This window comes from Macrobrachium nipponense, chromosome 1 (genome assembly GCF_015104395.2).
Source record: "Macrobrachium nipponense isolate FS-2020 chromosome 1, ASM1510439v2, whole genome shotgun sequence".
Lineage (NCBI taxonomy): Eukaryota > Metazoa > Arthropoda > Malacostraca > Decapoda > Palaemonidae > Macrobrachium > Macrobrachium nipponense.
In genome coordinates, this window is record NC_087200.1 from 174,123,182 (window position 1) to 174,145,257 (window position 22,076).

At 36.8% G+C, this 22,076-nt stretch overlaps 1 protein-coding gene across 1 annotated transcript in view; it reads right to left on the bottom strand.

Moving 5' to 3' along the window:
• Positions 1-5,907: 5,907 nt before the first annotated feature.
• The window catches only part of LOC135220313 (IQ and AAA domain-containing protein 1-like), an 18,276-nt gene continuing 2,107 nt past the window's right edge, over positions 5,908-22,076 (bottom strand). The window contains exons 4-16 of the mRNA XM_064257556.1: positions 19,784-19,983; positions 19,276-19,390; positions 15,844-15,970; positions 15,220-15,368; positions 14,246-14,384; positions 13,715-13,867; positions 12,807-13,006; positions 12,064-12,129; positions 8,900-9,031; positions 8,653-8,754; positions 8,073-8,156; positions 6,708-6,802; positions 5,908-6,369 (exon numbers count right to left, since the gene is read on the bottom strand). Of these exons, the coding sequence (XP_064113626.1) occupies positions 6,198-6,369; positions 6,708-6,802; positions 8,073-8,156; positions 8,653-8,754; positions 8,900-9,031; positions 12,064-12,129; positions 12,807-13,006; positions 13,715-13,867; positions 14,246-14,384; positions 15,220-15,368; positions 15,844-15,970; positions 19,276-19,390; positions 19,784-19,983 (1,734 nt within the window). The 3' untranslated portion in view covers positions 5,908-6,197. The remainder of the gene's footprint in view (positions 6,370-6,707; positions 6,803-8,072; positions 8,157-8,652; positions 8,755-8,899; positions 9,032-12,063; positions 12,130-12,806; positions 13,007-13,714; positions 13,868-14,245; positions 14,385-15,219; positions 15,369-15,843; positions 15,971-19,275; positions 19,391-19,783; positions 19,984-22,076) is intronic.

The window sequence follows — 22,076 nt, forward strand, 5'->3', positions numbered from 1 at the left end:
ACTCCCATTCTCCCATACCTCAGGCGAGAGGATTTTCTCTCATATTAATGTAGTTCACTGTAAGCTGAGGAGTCGCCTAAATGTTTGGAGGGTGGAGGCAATTTTGCAAATACGATATGGTCTTAAACTACAATCGCCAACATGTGTAGACTTCGAACCCACAAGTGATATGATGAAGAGTTTTTGTGCATGGGATAAAATAATTGATGAAGATGTGGACTCTGATTGATTGATTGATTATGAATTTTAGTAGGACGAGGAGAAGAAGATAAAGAACGTCTGTAGATATATGGTTGACAATGACTCCATATCTGTGATTTCCATAATGTAACTGGGTAAGTTGGAAAATTAAAATTTTTAGAAAATAACTTGTAGAATATTCTGTGGGAGTCTTAGAATATTTCGTGGGAATCTGTGGGAATTACAGAGTCAATTAATGGGAATTCCTACTTATAAAAGTGGCAACACTGCGGCCAGGAACAGCCAACAATAGAAAAGTTTTTTGTTCCATCCAAGTTTTTCTAATTTAATTTGTTTATGCTCACGGCCAGTACAGCATAGGTCTACATTTTAGACGTGTGTGCTACTCCAACTTATTTCATCTTGCTGTAAAATCAAGGTTAATCATTTTGACGAATATGGACCTTTGATTCATAGCCCACATTTATTCCTATGTACATTTCTGTCTTGATAAAAAAAAAATGAAAATAAAGTAAGCAAGAGAAGTTGTCTCAGCTAGTATCGGCCACTGTGATTACTAATGTTGGAAGATACTAGATATATTGGTATCAGTTTTCAAAGCCCCCACAACCAGAAAAATACTGGTTGTGGGGTCTTTGAAAACTGATACCAATATATCTAGTATCTTCCAACATTAGCAATCACAGTGGCCGATACTAGCTGAGAAAACTTCTCTTGCTTACTTTATTTTCATTTTTTTTTATCAATACAGAAATGTTCATAGGACTAAATGTGGGCTAAGAATCAAAGGCCATATTCGTCAAAATGATTAACCTTGATTTTACAGCAAGATGAAATAAGTGGGAGTAGCTGTACTGGCCGTGAGCATAAACAAATTAAATCAGAAAAACTTGGATGGAACAAAAAACTTTTCTATTTGGATTCGTTAAGCCTAAGGTGCCGTGCTCTTGCTTTTACCTACAGAATTCACACACACGCACTATATTACAGTACGTGTGGGGGCTTGCTCGTAATGTTCCAAATTGCGATAAAATTTCCGGAAAATGTAGAACAATATTGTGTATGAAATACTGAATATCCGAAACAAACCTCCAGTCTGAATTATAGTTATATACTGTCTGAGGGAGAAATTTCGGTTTTGAAATAAGCTTTCATTTAGGTCAAGTAATTAGGCTATATCAAGTATTGCAATGCCATTTCGACATCAAACTGCCGGTTGGTTCTGCGTGCAAAAAAAAAAAAAAAAAAAAAAAGGCGCCGTGTATCCGACAGTTAGTGTTATCTCGAACAGAGTCAAAATCTCGAGAACGTATTAGGAGTGAGCGTTACTGGTCACAATTTTGCCGTGTTAGCTAGTATATAAGTCGTAATCTGATTAATTTTTTTCTCCGTTATCGGATCCACCAAAATACACGAGCATACGCATACCAAAATAAAACTCGGCCCAATTACAAGAACACTTCCCTAAATGTCGGATAAATAGCTTTGGAAAATCTGAAACCGGCTGTTGGTTCCATAGCCACACCGAAAAAAAAAGTAGAAATACGTGTGTAGCATCTCTGCCCTAGACCTAGAGCATATTTTCTTGATGCATATACCTATATAACTTGTCGATCGTCTCCTAGGCCTAGGGTAAGATACCGAATGGCCGGCCTCTACCATAGCGCGACCACCTTCCCGAAAATCGGATATTATGCCCTTACTTTGTGACATGGGAGAAAACCCTTACTTCGAGAGGAAACTAGATATATCGAAGTGTTACTTCGACGGAAGCTGGCCCTTGACTTATGTCTATCCTGGGTTACAGGACATGTTAAAGTAACTTTTTCGGGAAGGTGGTTGCGCTACTGTAGAGGTCGACCATTCGGTATTTTACCCTTAGTTGTTATAGTTATGCAATCGGTTATGATTCGGCAAAAACCCTGACAGTTCGCAATTCTAGATTTGCGAGTGGTAGAAGTAGCTACTACTAGCCTATAGGGCATAACAACTACAAAATATTTCCCGTACTCACGTGGCTCGACACTTTCGGATCACTGGGCTTCGTTCGTAAGTTGCTAACAAGCCATTTGTTAGTTACTGCCAACTAAATGTAAACACAAGAATACAGCAATAACAAATATGCAGAAACAGAGCAGATGTTGTGTCTCTAACACTGAAGTAACAAATTTTCCACTCCATTCCTTTAACTGAGGTTTCATCTACACAGACAACAATTTAGAACCGGTATACCGATATCACTAAAGCATTTAACACTACATGCAAGCCCGGGTCCTATCATGGTAATTTAGTAACGGCAAAAATGGAAAAAATATAGGAACAATTCAACAAAATACAGCAGTCGGATTTGAATCACTGACTTATTTGACGTAACATAAACTTAAATTTATATTTCTAACAATGAACTAAACCTATTTATTAGAATTTAGTTTATAGTATTCCAGAAATCGCCAGTACATTCAAATATTGGAGACTTCATGTTTACTTTGTCGAGTACAAGATTCCGTGCGGTAATACTGCGGAGGCGTGGCGTGTAGAACGAACAGCTAGATGGATATTTTTCACGACCCAAAAAATTGTCTCCGGATTTTTTTTCAGATATCTGAATAAATCACTTTTATTTTAAAAAGAGATGGTTGATTCCTTCCTGTTTAGATAATTTCAAGTAAGATTGGGACATGAAAGCGCCATTAAAGCGACATTGAGAATGGGGAAAAGACACCCGACTACAACAATGATATATAATCAAGAGACAGTTGTTGCTATTTCTGGAACCTGTGAAGATATGTCTGCTCTACTACAGGGATGTGGTAAAATAAAGCAAACTAAACGTTTGGGGGCAAATAATAAACCATGTTTATTTTACCCACGGGATATGATAGGCCTACATACAAGATCGTGAGTGAATGTGATCAAAACCAAGCGAGTGTGCTACCAAACCACCAAAATTAAGCAAAATCAGGTGGGGGAAATCTATGCATTACCCGTAGCATGATTTAACTTCATCAACAACGTAACGAATTCATACAAGAGAATAAAAAAAGTAATGATTATAATTGCACCCTGAATGAGCTGAGCCAAGACCACCGTCTTGGCTGAGCACGGTAGCTGAACCGTTACCACCTACGGAAGTAGCAAACTTAGCCTTATGTAGTTATGCAGTATATGGATTTGATGCCATTGCTGCATTTGTCATCTTCATACGTTTTCTGAAGGTCAAAGAGTTTTCCATGTGTTGCTGAACACTTGTGGAAAGGGATCACAGATTTGGAAAGCATCTACGTTGAAAGTAGCACGTGAAATTTCAGCTATGGTGGCCATAAGACTAGGCTGTATGTCATGCCATCAAAATCTACTGCGATATCAAGATTTTCAATGTGCTTCTCGTCCTAGCTTGTAAGTGCAGAGTAATACATCATTCACTCCATTTGGACGGAATATAAATTCACTTCATGCAGCATACCTCATACTGGACTGTCTTTAATGCCACTTTCCTAACGTTTGTTTGTTTGTATGGTGATTTTACGTTGCATGGAACCAGTGGTTATTCAGCAACGGGACCAACGCTTTACGTACTTCCCGACCACGTCGAGAGTGAACTTCTATCACCAGAAATACACATCTCTCACTCCTCAATGGAATGGCCGAGAATAGAACCCGCGACTACCGAGGTGGGATGCTAATACCATACCAACCACGGAGCCCGCTGAGTCGTTTGTGTATTCTGTAACCATGAAGAAAAGTGCAGATTTTATTTATGACAGAGCTATGCCTCCTAAAATTTTTGTCTAGAGCAAGAGGGACAATTAATTACGCAAGGCAAACTTTTGATATACTAAAAACGGATATAAAAGCATACTTTCCAACAAAGAAGCTATATATTTTTTTCCTTTCTTTCCGCCTGTCTACCAGAAGAATTAAGGGAAAACTAATGAACGGATTTTGATGAAATGAATAAAAATCATTTACCACGTGACCTTCGAGAGGTAATCAGGTTTTGGAAAACATGTCAAGAGGTCAATGACCTGTCAGTAGTATTACGTAAAAATGATGGATGATAGAAACTACTGAAAATTTTTATTGAGGAATGATAAACGTCGTGATGATTTAGAAAAATATAGAATAAAAAAGGGGACAAAGGCTCCATCCAGGATTACGTGGGAACTGCTGCACAGATTTTGAATTAATCTAGTGAAACAATACATGAGATGACTTTCTAAGTTGCTTAACTTTTCCCGAATTGACTTATCTAATGGAAAAGTCAAAAGTCAGTCACCAATATTATATGAAAACTAAGGAAAGGGTTTGCGCTGAAACATGGAGAAAATATTCATCTGGTAACTCTTCTTGAGATAAACCAGTTTTGAGAGGAATCAGCCAAAGGTGAAGGTCCCTGAATTCCAACGGTTAATATTTAGCTTCATAACCGGCTGTATACCAATGGTGTCCTCTTCATACTCATAAATCTACATTATTGATTAGAGATGAGTTGCCATGTTTGACCACTGGAAAGTTAAAGATGAAGGTCACAGAACGGGTTACACTTGCATATATCTGATATGATCTCATTTGTTTGTTTAATGGTGTTTTTACGTTGCATGGAACCAGTGGTTATTCAGCAACGGGACCAACGAATTTACGTGACTTCCGAACCACGTCGAGAGTGAACGTCTATCACCAGCAATACACATCTCTCACCCCTCAGTCGAATGCCCAAGAATCGAACTTGCGGCCAGCCAGGTGGCACGCCAACACCATACCGACCACGCCACTGTGAGCTCATGCAGGCCTGTACCGAGGTGGGGGGTGTGTCATGGACCCCCCTCCCCAAAAGTTTCTGGACTGTTCTTTTCATTGAACTATACTTACAAAGCAATAAAAAACAGTCTTTTGTTGTTTTGGGAAGTCTTTTATATATATATATATATATATATATATATATATATATATATATATATATGTTGTTATTAAACATTAACATCATTCTTTAGTAATAGGAAATACAAAAGTGATAATAGGAATATGATATAGGCTACCATATTTGTTAGTGATTTTAAGTAAAATTCTGTTAACCAAACTCAGTACTTTGAATAACACCGCAAACCCGATTTTTCTTCTTAATATAACTGAAATACAATTTTCAAGTATTTCATCTTGTATATACCTATATATGCAATGACATTTATAGAAGAAAAGGTCCAGTTTAGGGAAAAACGACCACCCACCCCCACAAAAACTCGGGGTACGGGCCTGATATAGGTACTAATCTTGAAATGCTAAAAAGTTGATCTGCTGAGAGCCGGGCCTTTTGGTAGAGATAAGTAGCTACTTAAAAGCGAGCGCTCTTGCTGCAGTCCTAAAGCAGCACGGACGTTAACTGTTGATAACCTAGGTTACTTTCAATATTCAGTAGTTCTTATAATAATCATATGATGTATATTATATAATTTACCATATGACTTAACGGATTTCAGGTTAAAATAGAATGAAAGGTCATTCTCTGATTTTTCTGCACCAATAGAAAGCTATAACGTAGTTATATAAATCATTCAGTCCTCTTATTCATCGCTGACTTTAAAAAATGTTTGAGAGAAAAACATCATTTAGCAGCCAAATACCATCTGATTGACTATCTTGGACAATGTTTACAAAAAATAAGGATAAAATCAAAATCAAAGTTGGATTTCTCTCGCAAAATATCTGCTCCTTTCTTTATTTGATTTACTATAAAAAATTGTTTCTGAAGAAATTCCACTTGTCTCGACAAAATACCTTCATAAAGACAGTAACCTACTTTCCACCTGAGTCTTTCCACAAAGCAAGAAACGGAATACTACTGAGTAAGGTCATAAGTGAAGTCCTGTAGGTTCAAAAGTTTAATTTTCGTCATATTCAAAAACAATTCAAACAAACACTCTTAACCATAATGAGTACATTACGTTGATTCCTGTAATTGGAAGGCATTACTGACTGATCTTCCTTAAGAACAAGCCTCGTTATTTCTTCTTCTTCTTTCCTTTCTTTCCCTTGGAGTTTTCGGCAGCCTCGTTTTTCTTAGCCTGTTTTCCTTTCAGGCCCTGAGCCTCCAGCTCTTCTTCGATCAGTTTGGCTTTCTTCTTCATGATGGGCGTCTTCTGAAACCAACCGACGAACGCTTCTTCTTCCTCCCTGAAATTTGCAACAAACATGATGGTGTGCGTTTGCCAACGGCTTGTAATCCCCAGTTTTAACAAAATGTCCCACGCTCGTTTTAACCACGAATAGCAATAATTAATCGCGACTTCAAGAAAGCGTCTACCTAATCTACTTTAAATCTATCATTTTACCGTGACGACTCCGTCCATCAAAGGAATGAAATCGCAATTCTTACAGAAAAATTAATGACAGTATCTTTTTCTCTTTACAACTGAGCAAATGTAATACAAGCGTTAGATTAACCAATACACAATTTTCCTGGGTTACTAGAGTAAACAATCAAACCATAATTTTTCCTGTGGAAGACTCACTTGTAAATTGGCTCTATTTTGCTCAAAGGTACAACAAATTCTGCAGCCGTCAGAGGAGCCTTGTCCTGTTTGGTCAAGCGCTGTTCTGTAACCACCTGTGCCAAGTAAAGAAAAGGTGAATGCCGCTGGGGCAAACTGGAGCCAGAGAAGGTAAAAGAGAAAAATAGAAACTGAAATGATGAGCATTACCCGGAAGGTATTCCTCATTTCTGTGTGTTCTGGTATTGGCTTAACCGGGGGAGTGCTCTACATGATCCCCTTACAATGCCACCTCTCAAACGCAAATAAATATTCAGTGAAACCAGAGCAGCTTATGCTTTGGGCAGCAAGCACCACTAACCAGCCTAAGTGTCGGTGGTAGCCATACAATTTCATTTTCTGTAGTCCTATGTGATCATAACAGTAATTAGGCACCCGGATAAATCCTGCCCAGATAAATTTCAACTCATCCTGATTATATATGATACGGGCAGATAGCGAAACCAAGCATTTCGCGAACTGCATGAAATTCCAGACAGATAGACAAATGCACTTAGGGACATTTGATCCCCCCAGGGACTATAGTAGATTCACGTCAACCGTGCATTTGATGTCTAGGCCCGTCCCTTACGACGCTCCTGATTGGCTGTTGTTAAGGTAATCACAGGGCTGGAAACTCTCAGTCTCTCTCGAGAGTTAACATGGGCAGTATGTAAGTTCCACTTCTCCTCAGGTATACATTTGGAAGACGTATCCCTCAGGAGTGATGGAACATACATCCTGCCTATGTGAGCTCTCGAGAGAGACTGAGAGTTTCCAGCCCTATCATTGGCTTATCAACAACCAATCAGGAGCGTCGTAAGGGACGGGCCTAGACATCAAATGCACGGTTGCTGCGAATCTACTTAGTACTAAACACAAAGAAACAGTGACTCACTTACACTGTTTCGCCGTGTTTAGTACAACCCCCTGGGGGATGAAAGTTATTTCGCTGTGTTTAGTACTAGCCCCTGGGGGATCAAATGTCCCTAAGTGCCTTTCACTATCTACCTGTAACATATATACAGTTTGACAGCAATCCATTAAGTAGTTTATATGACACGTGGCTTTCAACCTGTCGTTCCCCCATCATATTATCTTGTGTTCCCAATTTTGGTGTTTATGCTCAGAGATTCTTCAAGGTCAAAGTCCGAAGCAGAATTGGTTTAACGAGAAAGATACAATAATTGCAGAACTGTAATGCTAATAATGGTAGTTTTACTAAAAAAAATTAATGTACACTTTAGACATCTACAGAGAGAAACTTCTTTTCTGGAAGACAGGGACCAAGAGCATTTTTAAGAGCTAAAAAGTGATCAACTGCAACCAGTTTATTTGAAAGATAACCTGACTGACGACGCTGCAGATGTGGCCGGTTGTGTACCCATCGCTGATGCGAGCCAGTCCACCCAGGTCCAGGCGATACGTCAGCTGCCGTGAGAAATGAGCAGATTTTCTTTATTTTCAAATTGCCAAATTTATTTCGGCAAATGACTATATTTTCAGGGAACACATGCGGTTGTTATTAAAACTGGAAAAAATGCTGTGGGGACGTGGAAATGTTTTAGAATCTAAAAGACACGAAAAATAGTTTATCCAAAATTACAATTTCTATGCAAAATTGGAAACTTTATGATGAAAATCAGGAGAGTTGAGAGCTAGGGATATTTTTATTTTTTCACTGGGAATTTGCGTGGAAAATAGGAGACTTGTGAGAAATACTAAAAAATTTTATAATTTCGTAGAAACTGAAAATACGTCTATAATTTATTAAAGATAAAAATGGTAAATTCATAAAGGAAAAATAACATTTTCTTTAAAATGGAAAATATCTATAAAAATGGGGTAACTTGCTGAAATAATTGGATTTTAGAGAGAGAGAGAATACATGTATGTGCATGGACTGAGTCTTTTTACTTGAGCATACCTTGCCTCCCTTCTTAGTGATCAGATGACGCCACAGATCTGCGCGTGCGCCATAGGTTGGACGTTGGATCATGAGGATTTTTTGGTACACAGAAGCAATAGACTGCACAAGAAATAAAATCATGGAAAAGCAATGTTTATTTTAGCGAATGTGTTTACCAATAAGAATGTTTATAAATCAGCAAATAACCTTAAGCAAATCGATTACAATCCAAAATTGCTCTTAACTTTGACCTCTTTGCTCTTACCTTCACGTCGCAGTTCCAAGGGGCATTCGAGATGCCTATAAAGATGATTTTGTCCTCCGGCAGGATGTTCTTCAGCATCTTGGGCATCTCCTTCTTTAGCCGCCTTGGGTCAGACTTGTCAGTCTTTGGTACCTGGAAATTTGGAAACATTATTTAAAAGGGCATCACACTCTCTGGGAAAACTGTATAGGCTACTGTTCCAGCACTTAAAGAGAAGAAGTTGTGAGTCTACGTGTTTCCCGCCATAGACAATGGTGCCGAACCTTTTCGATAGGGTAACTATCGGAAGGGGTCAAGAAATCGTTTTTCTGGCGCCCCTTTGCTCCTAGAGGTTAAACATTCTAACACGGCTAGGGGTGGCCAGACTTTTGGATTGATCGGTTTGTTAGTTCTTACTGGCGTCGCAACGACGAGGTTATTGATTTACTCTAAAGACTGAAACTCTTTTATGATCTACCATACTACATAATCATATATTGCGTGGGAATTTTTTTTTCAAATAGCGCCATAGTACGATAAAACATGAGAACAATTTCCTAACTTATGTATGTATATATATATATATATATATATATATATATATATATATATATATATATATATATATATATATATCTATATATATATATATATATATATATATATATATATATATTATGTGTTGCTACTTTCAAAATGCATATATCCCCTCTTTGACTGTATAAAATGTTATATATAGAGTTTTGCAACATTTTTCAGATTCCTTAGCTAACTTAGGGTTATAGGATGTCTTAAAATGTGTGTTCAGATTTCGCATAACATAATGTAAAAGAATATATAACGTAGAATGAAAAGAGAGAGAAATTAACTTTGTCCATTCCAAGACAGAGATTGTTTTGGTTACTTTTCATCGCCTCTAGATTAATTAAGGGAGCTAGCAGTCTCCATGTTGTTTTCAAAACATGGCAATCATACTTGCTCGAGGAGTCTGTTTCGTTGAGTACGTGTCTTTGTTGAGCATACTGGTTTCATACGCGTACATCTTTGCTGAAACCACCTGCAGATTTCATGATCTTTCTGTAAAGTTATGTCATATTAGAAGCTTCTTGAAAGATTGCGTCTTTTTTCGCATGCCCAAAACGTTTTGTGCCAGATCCACTATCCAGTTTCCGTAAGGAAGAGAGCTTCATTCACTTAAATCCTCATAGTGTTCAGACATATCTCTACTCTCTCTCTCTCTCTCCTGCACGCCACTTTTGATTTAATATTAACGTAAAGAATTTAGTGTACATAATTGTTGGTCACTCATCTAAATTTCAGATTTTATATTTCTTAGAGTTTATTCAGTATTATTTAGTGTTTTTTGTGGAATCTGAACAAACATTGTACAAGTGTGTAACGGTGCGTTTTTATTTTTGAAATATGGTGAAATTGTGAAACAAGCTGCAGCAGAAAGAAATTGGTACCAAGGTAACATGTTAATTTGAGTTTATTAGTTGCAACTAATAGTTACAAGGGTTTACAGAACTAATATTTACAGTGGTTTGAAGAACAATTTCAATTTTTACACATTGCAAATTTTTTTGTTTTGTGTTTCTTTCATTTGAAGTGGTTTCTTTTGCATTTATCCATTTTCTTATTGAAGTGTGTTTTTATTCATATTCTGTGTGATTAATACTTTCTATAATTTTGGTATTTTCCGCATTTTTCTTGTGTTTTCATTTGCATTCACAATTTAATTAACTTAGTTATTTTCATTACTTAATCATTGCACATTTAATTGAATTTAACACTTGTGAATTAATTTGCATTCACTTAGAATTGTTTTCAAGTTTTATTATTGTTTAGTACTTTTGAATTAATTTCCAAATTTTAAGTGTTGCCTAACACTTCTGGATTTCAATTGAATTAATTTTCTTGAATTTTGTGATAAATTAATTTTGATTTAATTTTACTTAATTAATTCAAGAATTAATTAAACTTTGCTTTGTTTTCAAGTAACAGTAATTTTCCCCGATATTGTGAATTCCACTTATAATTTTGAGTATGATAATAAATTTTTATATTTAAAATTTTTATAAGTGTTTCCTTTTATACCAGTATATAAATATGATTTGCTTAGGTAGAAACATAGAGTGGTAATTGAGCTGTTTTCCTTCAATTTACTTGAAGTGAGTTAGAACCAGGGAAGTACTTAGACTTCTGAAATCAGGGAAATACTTAAAAGACTTTTAAAGTTGTTGATGGAGTAGTGCCCTTTAATTAATTTAATTACATAAGATTACCTCACACCTTGTTTTGATGGACTTAGTCTGATTTTCTGCAATACTGGTAAGTTGTTTAAGGGATCACTGTTGCCTTTAGAGTATTCAGTCGTTTAGTACCTGTGATGAATGTTCAGGTGTCTGGCTGTTGTGCGGTAACAATTAATGAGTGGTAAGTGTAGTAACCAGATACCTGGCACTTTGTCCACAATATATATATATATTATATATATATATATATATATATATTATATATATATATATATATATATATATATATATATGCTTGTGTTTTTGTTTGTTTATATAGGATTGAGGGAGAACGGCGATCGACCAAACAAGTGGCCGCGATCGACAGTTTGGCCACCTCTGTTCTAACACATACCCAAGATTAGTTGCAAAATTTAAGTCACGCATGTTCGCGTGACATGGCCTTAACGAAAATAATTGTATGGCTTCATTTGTGCCACCACCATATAATATAATATTATTGCCACGTGGTGATAAATTTGGCGGGAAAAAAAATGACACTACTCGTGACGTCGTGCAAGACTAAGAGCTAAATGTAGTCTAGTCCAATGGACAAATATTTCAGAGGCAACTGAAGTCAGCTATAGCTTGAAGATTAAAGATTATCCTTAGAATCTGCTTTATCGTTTTTCTCCTTCGGTTTTCTTTCGTTGTTTCTTCCTTCTACAGCATTACAGGTCTTTATTCGATATTTAGTACAGCTTTCAATGAGCCTGTATACTCATATATGTGGGGCAATGAAAATACTGCTTCTGAATGAATGTGTTGATAAAAAAAAAAGATGTTAAGCAAATGTCACTATTTTAATCACAAAATACACAAGTTTCTTTAACCTGCACTAAAAAGATATCATAGTTCAGAAAAAAGTATACTTAATGAATGGTTACCAACCTTTTTTAGAAACATTTTATCGGCGGCATCGATCATCACAATAGTGGGTTGCAACAGACGCCCCACCTGTATTACGAAGACAGTAAATAACAAATGAATAAAGTGAAATAATAAAAGAACTAGAAGACAGGACAAATTTTATTAATACTGTTGAATCGTTCAGGTTTAGAATTCTGCAGGAAATTGGAAGGTGAATTTAGCCAGCTCAGCAGAGCAGCAAATATGAATTTATCAAAAATGGATCAGTCAATCAATTATATATCGATGAGTATTTATCATTGCTTAGACCAGTATTAATAGTGAAGGGTTAGTGCGTCCCGGTATTACTGCGCATCTTTGAGACGTTGCTGGATGCTTGGAAGCTTAGTACCAAGGTATATAGAATAGTACCACAGGAGAAGACAAGGAAATGAACGGTAGCTATGCTATGGCAAATGTCTACACGCATTCCCTCTTTCTCATTCACGATCTTAGACGAAGAAGGTCCCCGTTAATCTCAAGGTAGTGCTGAGCTTAAGGATATGAATAATTCTCCAAGTGTCTTTTTATTGTCATTTGGCTAATGCAGTAGGCCTACCGGTGTTAATCGACTTTTCTTTATCTTATTCTTTACTTAAAACAGCCAGACGATGACTTGCGCGAAAATGTCCTTATCTTGGTCAGGGGCGAACTATACCCTGTGCTCTATTTTAATCCTGGCATACACGTCAATAATAAACGCCCGAATGCTCAAAGATCTGTACCTTCATGATTAGATGAGTGAGCATGTTGAGTCCCGCCTTCCCGGGGTACCGCCCGACGATGTTGGTGGCCGTGAGGTCCATGAGGATGGCGCCGGACTCGTGAGCGAGCGCCTGCACCAGCGTGGTCTTCCCGCAGCCCCTCGGCCCACACAGCAACACGCTCTTCACCAGCTGGGCCTTCTCGTGAACCAAGTCAATTCCTGTTTGTGGTACTATGATGAGAACGGCTGAGCAATGACAAAGTATGAATGAATGGAGAGCCTTGGCCTTGTCATTGAATCGGCGAGTGTGGGAAAGAAACATAGATATTATAGTCAGTAAATGAGAAGTAAGTAGTTCAAGCTCCAATTACTATTTTTCTTTTCAGAATATGAAGTTTCAATACTTAATTCACCATGTACAATGATCAGACTTACATGAGACACGCTTGTGTGCAAATACGCACACACATATAATATATACACACACATATATATGGTATATATATATATATATATATATATATTATATATATATATATATATAGTATATTATTTATTTTGTTATATATATATATATCTATATATATATATATATATATATAGTTGAATTTATTCAATTGGTTCTATGTTTGTGTTTGTTCCATGTGAATAGATTTCATCTAACTTATATATATATATATATATATATATATATATATATATATATATATATATATATATATACTCATGATACTGATGAAAAACAGTCGTAGCATTAACACAGGGGACAATAGTTCACTAGGCAATATGGAACGTTGACCTAGCATCTGGAAATAACTTTGTTAATTCCTGTTGATATCAACGTGCAAGGATTCAAAATCACAACACTGTGATGGTAAATAAAAGAGAGAAAGAAAGACAGGAAAGAATGGCCAAGGGCAACCGTACCCATCGGGAGGACGACATACTCCGTCAGGATGTTCTTGATGTCGCCGAACGCCGGCTGCGCGTAGTTCGTTTTAGCGACGATGTCTGACCCGATGAGGTTGATGTCGCCGTGCAAGTCTCTCAGCCGGATTTCTGGAACCTTCTTTATTATACCTGTTGAGGGGAACGAGTGCTTTTACTCTCACGGGCTTATGTGGTTTAATTGCGCAGGCGGCACGAAACTTGCGCATGAATAAGGTCATCCTTGTAATGATAAATCTTGCCCAAGCCCGAAAATGGAACATTCGCTTCTTTCTCAGTCCGCTGGACCGCTACACATCTTCACTAATATCTTAATAAGTGCTCATAAAATTCAATAAATAAATGAAACCATGTTCTTACTGCCGTAGATTAATCCACAATAATCCGACAACGGCGTTTGTGTGTACGTACTTTAGACCTTGTACGTACTCTAGAGAGCTGGCTTTATATTAATATAGAACAAAAACATAAAGAAAACAAAGGTGTTGAATACCATGTGTTCATCCTTACCATTCAGCACCATTTCCTCAAACAGAGATTCGGTCGTTCTGTCGGGCGTCAAGTCTTTCTCCTTCCTCTTCTTGCCCTTTTTCCCGCCTTTTTTCATCCTCTTCTTCTTCTTCGCTCCCCTCTTCTCGCCGTCAACATCCTGCGTATAGCCAGACGACATTTTCAAACTTGAGACAGCAGTTTGGTATGAAAGTGGAACTTTTATTACTAATTTCTTGGCGGTTAAGTGATAGCCAGTGATAGGAATGGAATGGAATATTGAGTTTAGACCAGGAACCAAGCATTGGGACCTGTGAGGTCATTCAGCGCTGGAAACTAAATTGAAATTAGGTGGATTTGAAAGGTGTAACGGGAAGGAAACCTCGCAGTTGCACTGTGATATAATTGTTAGGAGAGGGTGGAGGCGAGAAACCTGTTAAAAGTGATAAGCAAAAGGCAAGAAAAAAAAAACTGTCCATTCTATATTATTCCCTGATGATTATTTTTTAATTCAGTGTCTATAGAAATTGGCTGATTTCAACGAATCTACTTAGCTTATTATTAACCTGACACTGAAAATGAATATTATACGCAAAGTAAGTGTTTATAAATAATCGTGATTTTTAATAATATATATATAATACTTATATTAAACCTTAATATTGGTAAATTATGATATATATACATAAATAATATTATCTGTCAAAACAGAATTCCATCTACTAAAAGGGGCCGATAAAAACACCAAAATGGTAGAAACTATAGCGTAAATATTACGCTATAATCTATGGCTGTATTTATGGGCTCCTTTTATCATATATATACATAACTTACCCAATGTGTATTGTATAGACTTTCACGAACAAAACGTGATATAAAATGCAAACCTAACCTAAGAATCTGAGATAAGTGAAAAGACGGAGAGCGAGATCTTCCCCGTGAAAGGTCTTGGTACTACAGAAGAGACAATCGACTCCATTTACGGCACAACCCACCTCTTTCAGTTTCTGCAGTTCTTGCCTCATGAGGTAATCGACCTGCCTCCTGATCTCAATCTCCACCCTCGTCCTCTGCTCGACCTCGATCATGTCCTCCTCGGGTCGCTCCTTAGGGTTCTTCTCGATGTCCCTCACGGACCAGACGTCTTGGGGCGGGACGGTCGTCCGAGGGAAGGTGGTTGGTGGGAGGAAAAGTTGTTCATTGAGTCAGGTTTTCATCCAAAATCTTCTGAAAGGCTCTGAATAGTTCTTAATGATATTTTCTTGTAATACATATGCTCAGGTGTTGCATTGGAAATAAATAGTTGAATAAGGAACTGTTAACCTAAAGAATAAGTTCTCTCTGAAAAAAAAAGTTTTAAGGCTAATTACTATTTTCCTAATTTTGTATCCATTCTGATCGTGGATACAGAACTGGCACAACAGAACTCCTGGAGTAAACCCCATTAATAAAGATACGTTTCCAAAAAAGAATTGTTTTGTTCCTGATGGAAAAAGATGAGACAGTTGTACAAACACATATATGGAACACCCGAGAACCAGAAAAACCGAGACAACGTGTGACCTTTGCCCAAAGAAGAGGAGAGATGCGCAACGGTGCAGCAGCGTAAGGAAACTCACCCGTATATTTTTCACAAGAGGCGCGAATGTCAGCGGCAAAGACAGACGGCTTGATGACGACAGACCTCTCTTCTTCTTCTTTCTTCTTCTTTTGTTTATCCTTCTCTCTGGCTCTCTCCTTCTCAGTCTATCAGTTGAGAAGAACACAGAATACGGCAAGGAAGATTAGACTGTGTTCGTTGTAAGAAGAATCTTTAGCAATACAAAAGCTGTAGAAATTCCTTATTCATTCATTAAAGAAATGTGATATCTAAAAAGGAAACAATATTATGGTAAGCCCGTGATGGAGTTCCTAAGGGCAACCGGTTAATTAAATAACTAGATCATTCTCGTAAGGATATAACAAACGCATACATCAACAGCAATCTGGCTTCAGCGGTTTGCTCTATTAATAGACTGCACACTTGCGCTGAGCATCATCTAGGCTTAAAGAGCCAAAATGAATCCGTTTACATCATAATGTTTTAAGTATAAAAAATTTAGACTTTTCAAATATAAAAGTGAATTTATAGACGACTACTGAACTATCGCATATTTTTTAATGAATTATCTGAGTGAACCATTTTATCGAGGTATGATTCCTCTCTTCCCGTTGACCAGAAACAAAAATGCCACCAATAAAGTTATCACAGAATTCCACTTCCTGTTAAACGTAGCGCTCACGCCTGTGATACTCCTCATTGTCTTACCTTAGCTTCCTTTGGTTTATCTATATACAATAATCATATGAAGAGAAGCGTAACATTTAGCACTATTATTATGAGCTAGATAACCCGCCCTGAAACAAGCCATGCAAAACAGCAAATGATTCAGACTACTCATTAGACATTGGGCCGAAAATCATTACACACACACACATATATATATATATATATATATTTATTATATATATATATATATATATATATATATATATATTTACTTATTTATTTATCATTATATACATATATGTGTGTGTGAGTGTGTGCTTTATTTCCCAAAAAAACTATTTTATCGTTGATATTTCTTAGGTATGGTGAAACTGTGAAATATTCCCGTCACTTATTTCCGGCTATAGAATATGGAAATGAGAAAATAGTAGTACAACCTACAACATATACATAAATACGTATATATGTATAAATAATTTATTCATTTGAGCATCTGTTCATACAGAAATGAGCATGCAAATGCGCACTTCTGTATCATGAAGTGACATTATGCTTGCATGAACACCGACTTTAGATTTTCGTGCATAAACATTAATTGGGCAGAGGTAAACATGAACTCATACACACGCGCATATATATATATATATATATATATATATATATATATATATATATATATATATATGTGAAGAAAACATTTCAACACAAATAAACAAATAAATGAATATACTACATCAGTGGTTCTCAACCTGGGGTCCCCATGGGGCCACGAGCTCATTAAGGGAGTCAATAAGAAATAATTTTTTCCCTGTTATGTATTTCTTCTCTTATTTCCATTTATTGGTTTTCTTATTTTTCATAAATATGCACTTACATGCATCTTCCTTTTTTTAATAAATATAATAACACGGTTTCGCTTTTAGATTAATAAAGTCATCATGTTAAGCTGACAGACCTTTCAATATCCTGGGGGGTGGGGGGAAGGGGGGGAAGAAAACCCATTTAGATGAGAAGGGTCCTCGGTAGTGAAAAGGTTGAGAACTACTAACTACAAAATCTAATGAGAACGATTTTCATGCGGTTTCACTAAAAATTACCAACTACATCACAATGTTATTCGTGTTTATCATGGACAAGCACAAACAGTAGGCAACTACTAAATTTATCTGTATTTCTCCAAAGAAAAGTAATAAAATCAAATCAGTCAAAAAGGTACGTCAGTCTTTGAAGGGGCTTTGATTCAACAGGACAAGTCATGCTTTGTTTTCTGTCTGAACGTCTCTTCAATCAAATTCACCCGCGTCCTTCTTCCTAGGCGGTCGTTTACGAAGAACAGAAGTTTCGAGATGTGTTCGCTTAATTCCGTTGGCTAACATCTCTCTTTCGGGTGGTGGGGGAGCTCCAGCTCATTTGCAAAAACGCTTTGAGACTCCAGTATATCTATAACCAGCATATACAAGCAATAGCAGAAACAAATACATTAATAACTAAATAAACATGAAAAGACAACGAAGGCTTATGGAATAACTGCTCTTGTATACGAAACCACACGAAAAAAAACACGCTCGCATTCGTACACACTATATAGCATACATTCGTCACATTCATGTTTTCTTTTAGACGGCTGTTTGGCATAGGCCTAAGGCTGTTTCAGTTGCCTCAGTTGAATATTTAGTCACAACATATACAAGTGTCTTACTTCATCAAATGATGTATCTCCGTCATCCTATTACATGAGAAATAAAGGGTAATATCATTTAAAGGGAAATATCATTAGGTTCTTAATCCTACGTCAAAAGGTTTCCAAGCGTGTTTGGTGAAACGAATGTCTGGAGAATTGACCACAAATGACGATTTCATCTCTCAGCCAAACAATTGCCGGGAAACGTGAGAATATGAGGAAGAGTCGTGTGTTTTCAGACATAGTACAGGGAAATCATAATGGAAATCAGTGAGGAATCTTATCTGTTATAAAAATATTTATATCTTCAGAAAGCTCTACTCATTATCAAAATAATTATCATGCAACTAATGACATTATTAGACTCGTTATACATACACATCGCCACACGTTCAACAAAGACAAGAAACAATACAAGAATATGCCCTACTTGAAACATATCTTATCTATTAGTGTGAGACAGACTTTACATTTCTACCTCTACTGCATTCTCAGTTGGAATTACTGATGTGATTTGGCTCTAATAGCATGAAAAATTAAAAGAGAAAAGGTTATTTATTCATATTGATCGTAGTATTGTTGATGGTTATGATACTCCAGTGAAATGAAATACTGACCATCTTTGAACAGCTAGAAATATTATTGAATATCTTAGATGAGTAGCGTTCCATAATTCACCACTTTTTATCTTCAGCAATTTACAGACAAAACTAACCATACCAAACGTGGCATATGGACAGTATGGTATACAAAAGCGCATTTCATTAAATACGAGAGATTCATATCATGGTAAAGTAAACAAGAGGCTTTATTCTAGCCAGAAATACATACATTTATGTATTTCTGGTCAAACGGATACTATCCTCCGTTGTAAGAGTCATTCTGCCGCAATTTGGATGAAATGATCACAGTCTTACTGAGGCTCTTGTTGTGATTTGATAAAAGGAGAAAATGTAAAACTGACCCTTCTATCTTTAACTAGACAGACAAGTAACGAGTTCAACTTTTCCAAAATTGACGGCAACACAAAATCGCAACTCATCTCGTTGGACTGAAATGTAGCGCCTCGAAAAAATCAGTGAAATTGAAATCATCACAAACCTTTTTGTCCGATTTCTCACTTCCTGAATCGTCGTCTGGGCGCGCCATTCCCACAATGCTCGAGGATCCACCTTCTTCTTCTTCAGGTAGATCAGGAAATTTGCCGGTTTCATGTCTGAAGTAAAAATGTAGCAAAGCCAGAAATGTATTTCTCTCTTGCAATGTTATGGGAAAAGTCTAAAAACACGTTAAAATTTGGCAAGAATCTCCTTCCCCGCTAAAACCGCCAGTCTTAATTCGAGATGTTTGAATGAATAAATCATGGAATTTGAGCCACTATAAAGCCAAGCACTGTGGTGCTTCAAGTCATTCAGCGCTCAAGCAGTGAAAAGAGGGAGTTGGAGTGGTTGGGAGACAAGATAAAGAGATCCAGAGAGTAAATGATAAAAGTACAAGACCCAAGGAAGAAGCTGAGAGAAACCCCCCACAGTCGCCCTAGGAAGTAGTTAGTGAGGTCGGACAGCAAGACTGAGAAAAGGGAGCGAGACTGGTACTTTCATTAACTTACTTCTTCTCAAACATCCAAGCGCGTATTTTGTCCTCCATTGTCGTAAGAAGGTGAGTGCCGTCTTCATAGATGATCTTGGTTTGGATTCTTTTGGTAGTAAGCTCAAAGTCTCTCTGTCTCATTTCCTGTTGTTGGTATCTTGCTTCCTTCACCTTCTGAAGCTTACTGTTCCAGCTGCGGTCCAGAGTAGGATCTGGACGCTGAAGAAGAAGAAGACAATAATGTCAAATAACCACGTCTCAGAGGAGAAAAGATTAACAAAAGAACTAGTAGAAGATCAGTTAAAAGCCCCCTATGGGCAATGTTGGAAAAAAAAGCGAGGTGAACATATGCACCAAAGTATAGAAATGAATGGACTAAGAGAATATCCCAAAGCAGCACTGAAAAAAGAAATAAATATAATAATTAATCAAGATATCCAAGAGACTTTGAGAGAAAAGAGGAAAGAAATGAAGAAGCTTAGATTCATAGATAACTTCGAGGAAAACAAGTACATAAGGGAGCTGGAAACAAAGGAAGCGTGTTTCATAATGAAAGCCAAACTGAATATGTTGAACTTAAAGCAGTGATGCCGTTTTTTCATCACAACATTGGCTTTAAGCAGTGTTACCATAGGCAGTTCACCTTGTTTGTTTACTTTATTTATGATTTAATGGTTAGAATGCGTATTTTCCGATGTATAATTATTTCCCGTGATGTTAGAAAACTAAACGTCACTAGCTCAATATAAAGTATTTTTGACGAAGAAAAATAAAGGATTTCAATAAATTTCATTTGTATAAATAAGCAGGATATGTTTTATATCTTTATTTTCATAATAAAACATAAAAAGGCAAAGTGAAGAATTTTTTTCTTCAGTGCCGTGGCCTGTGGTCGGAAAAGCCACGGAGGGTTGCCAGATGTCACCAGAAAGCCACACTCATAGACGAAATTCCTCAAAACGGCAACCCTGCCTTAAAGGCTAACTTCCGGGAAAATTTAAGGACGAGGTCTGTGGAGTATGCAGAGTGGAGGAGGAGGACACCACCGAACATTTATTCATGAGTAAATCGGTACAAAAATCAGATCAGGACATAAATTTAGGGACACTGATATCCCATAGCAGAAAACTGGGAGAATATATAAGGATATCCCTCAAAATTAAGAATGTTCTTAACCTGGAAAGTGATGGATGTCAAAGCTAAGTAACACGACTCTGCCTCAGTTATAAAGAATAAGAAATGAAAAGGAGTTGGGTTAAAAGTAAAGTAGAAATATTGGATTGTATCTAACTTAGAATTATCTGTAATTTTTCGGGGTTAATTTTGTTGCAAAAAAAGATAATAGAGATGAATTAAAATAAACATTCTGATGTAACATAAAGTAAAGTTAAACAAAATAATGAGTAAAGTAAACAATTAAGGGAATAAAGCTTTGCACCTCATAAATAGTGTAATGTGCCCGCAACAGGGCGCAACTGTGTTTGTGGAGTGAGCGCTTAGGAACCAGGAACCAGAGAAATTAGAGAAATTATAGAGACGTTCGTTCCCAGAGCAATTTCTGATGCTTAAAAAAAAACACGAAATTCTTCCTCCTTGAGATATTTAGTCAAAGAATTTTATGAGTGTAATAGTTACTGATTATTGACGGTCACGAAAAAATAATACTAAGTGACATTTAAAATTTCGCCTCGTTTTAAATATTTCGATAATATGAAAGAAAGGCATGCATGCTGCCAACGGCCATGGTTAGCATTATAAGTCTATCGGCTTAACACGAAACTTTTCAATAATTCGAAATATAAATGTTCACATTTTTTCTTCAATCCAGAAAGGCATTCTCGTCCGAACTCTTACATCATCTATCTGTTTAATATTTTCCCATCATTTATGATTCGACAACTTCAAATCAACGTTTTTTATCAGCTGTTTTGACTTCTCCCGTTCGTTTTCGGTACTGTCAAAACTACCACAGAACTGTTTAACTAAAACTCACGTAAGACAACACTTTCCCAGAGTTTATCGCTTCTACTTCCAGTGGGAATTCTCAATAGATATGAATCAGAGAAGTATTGAAGTGGGAGACGAAATTCAATACACTAGACGAGGGTAGGTTGGTGGGGAACGAGGGTAGGGGCGGAGGGTCTGAGAGAGACCGTCAGGGAAAACGGATTAGTGATTTTTCAAAAATAATTATAAAAAAAGAAGAGCGAGCGCAAGATATTAGATGACATCAGGCCACAGGACCAGCTCTCGAGCAGCCGTGAATGTATATTTACCAAACGTGAATTTATGTAAGAAACAATAATTAATAA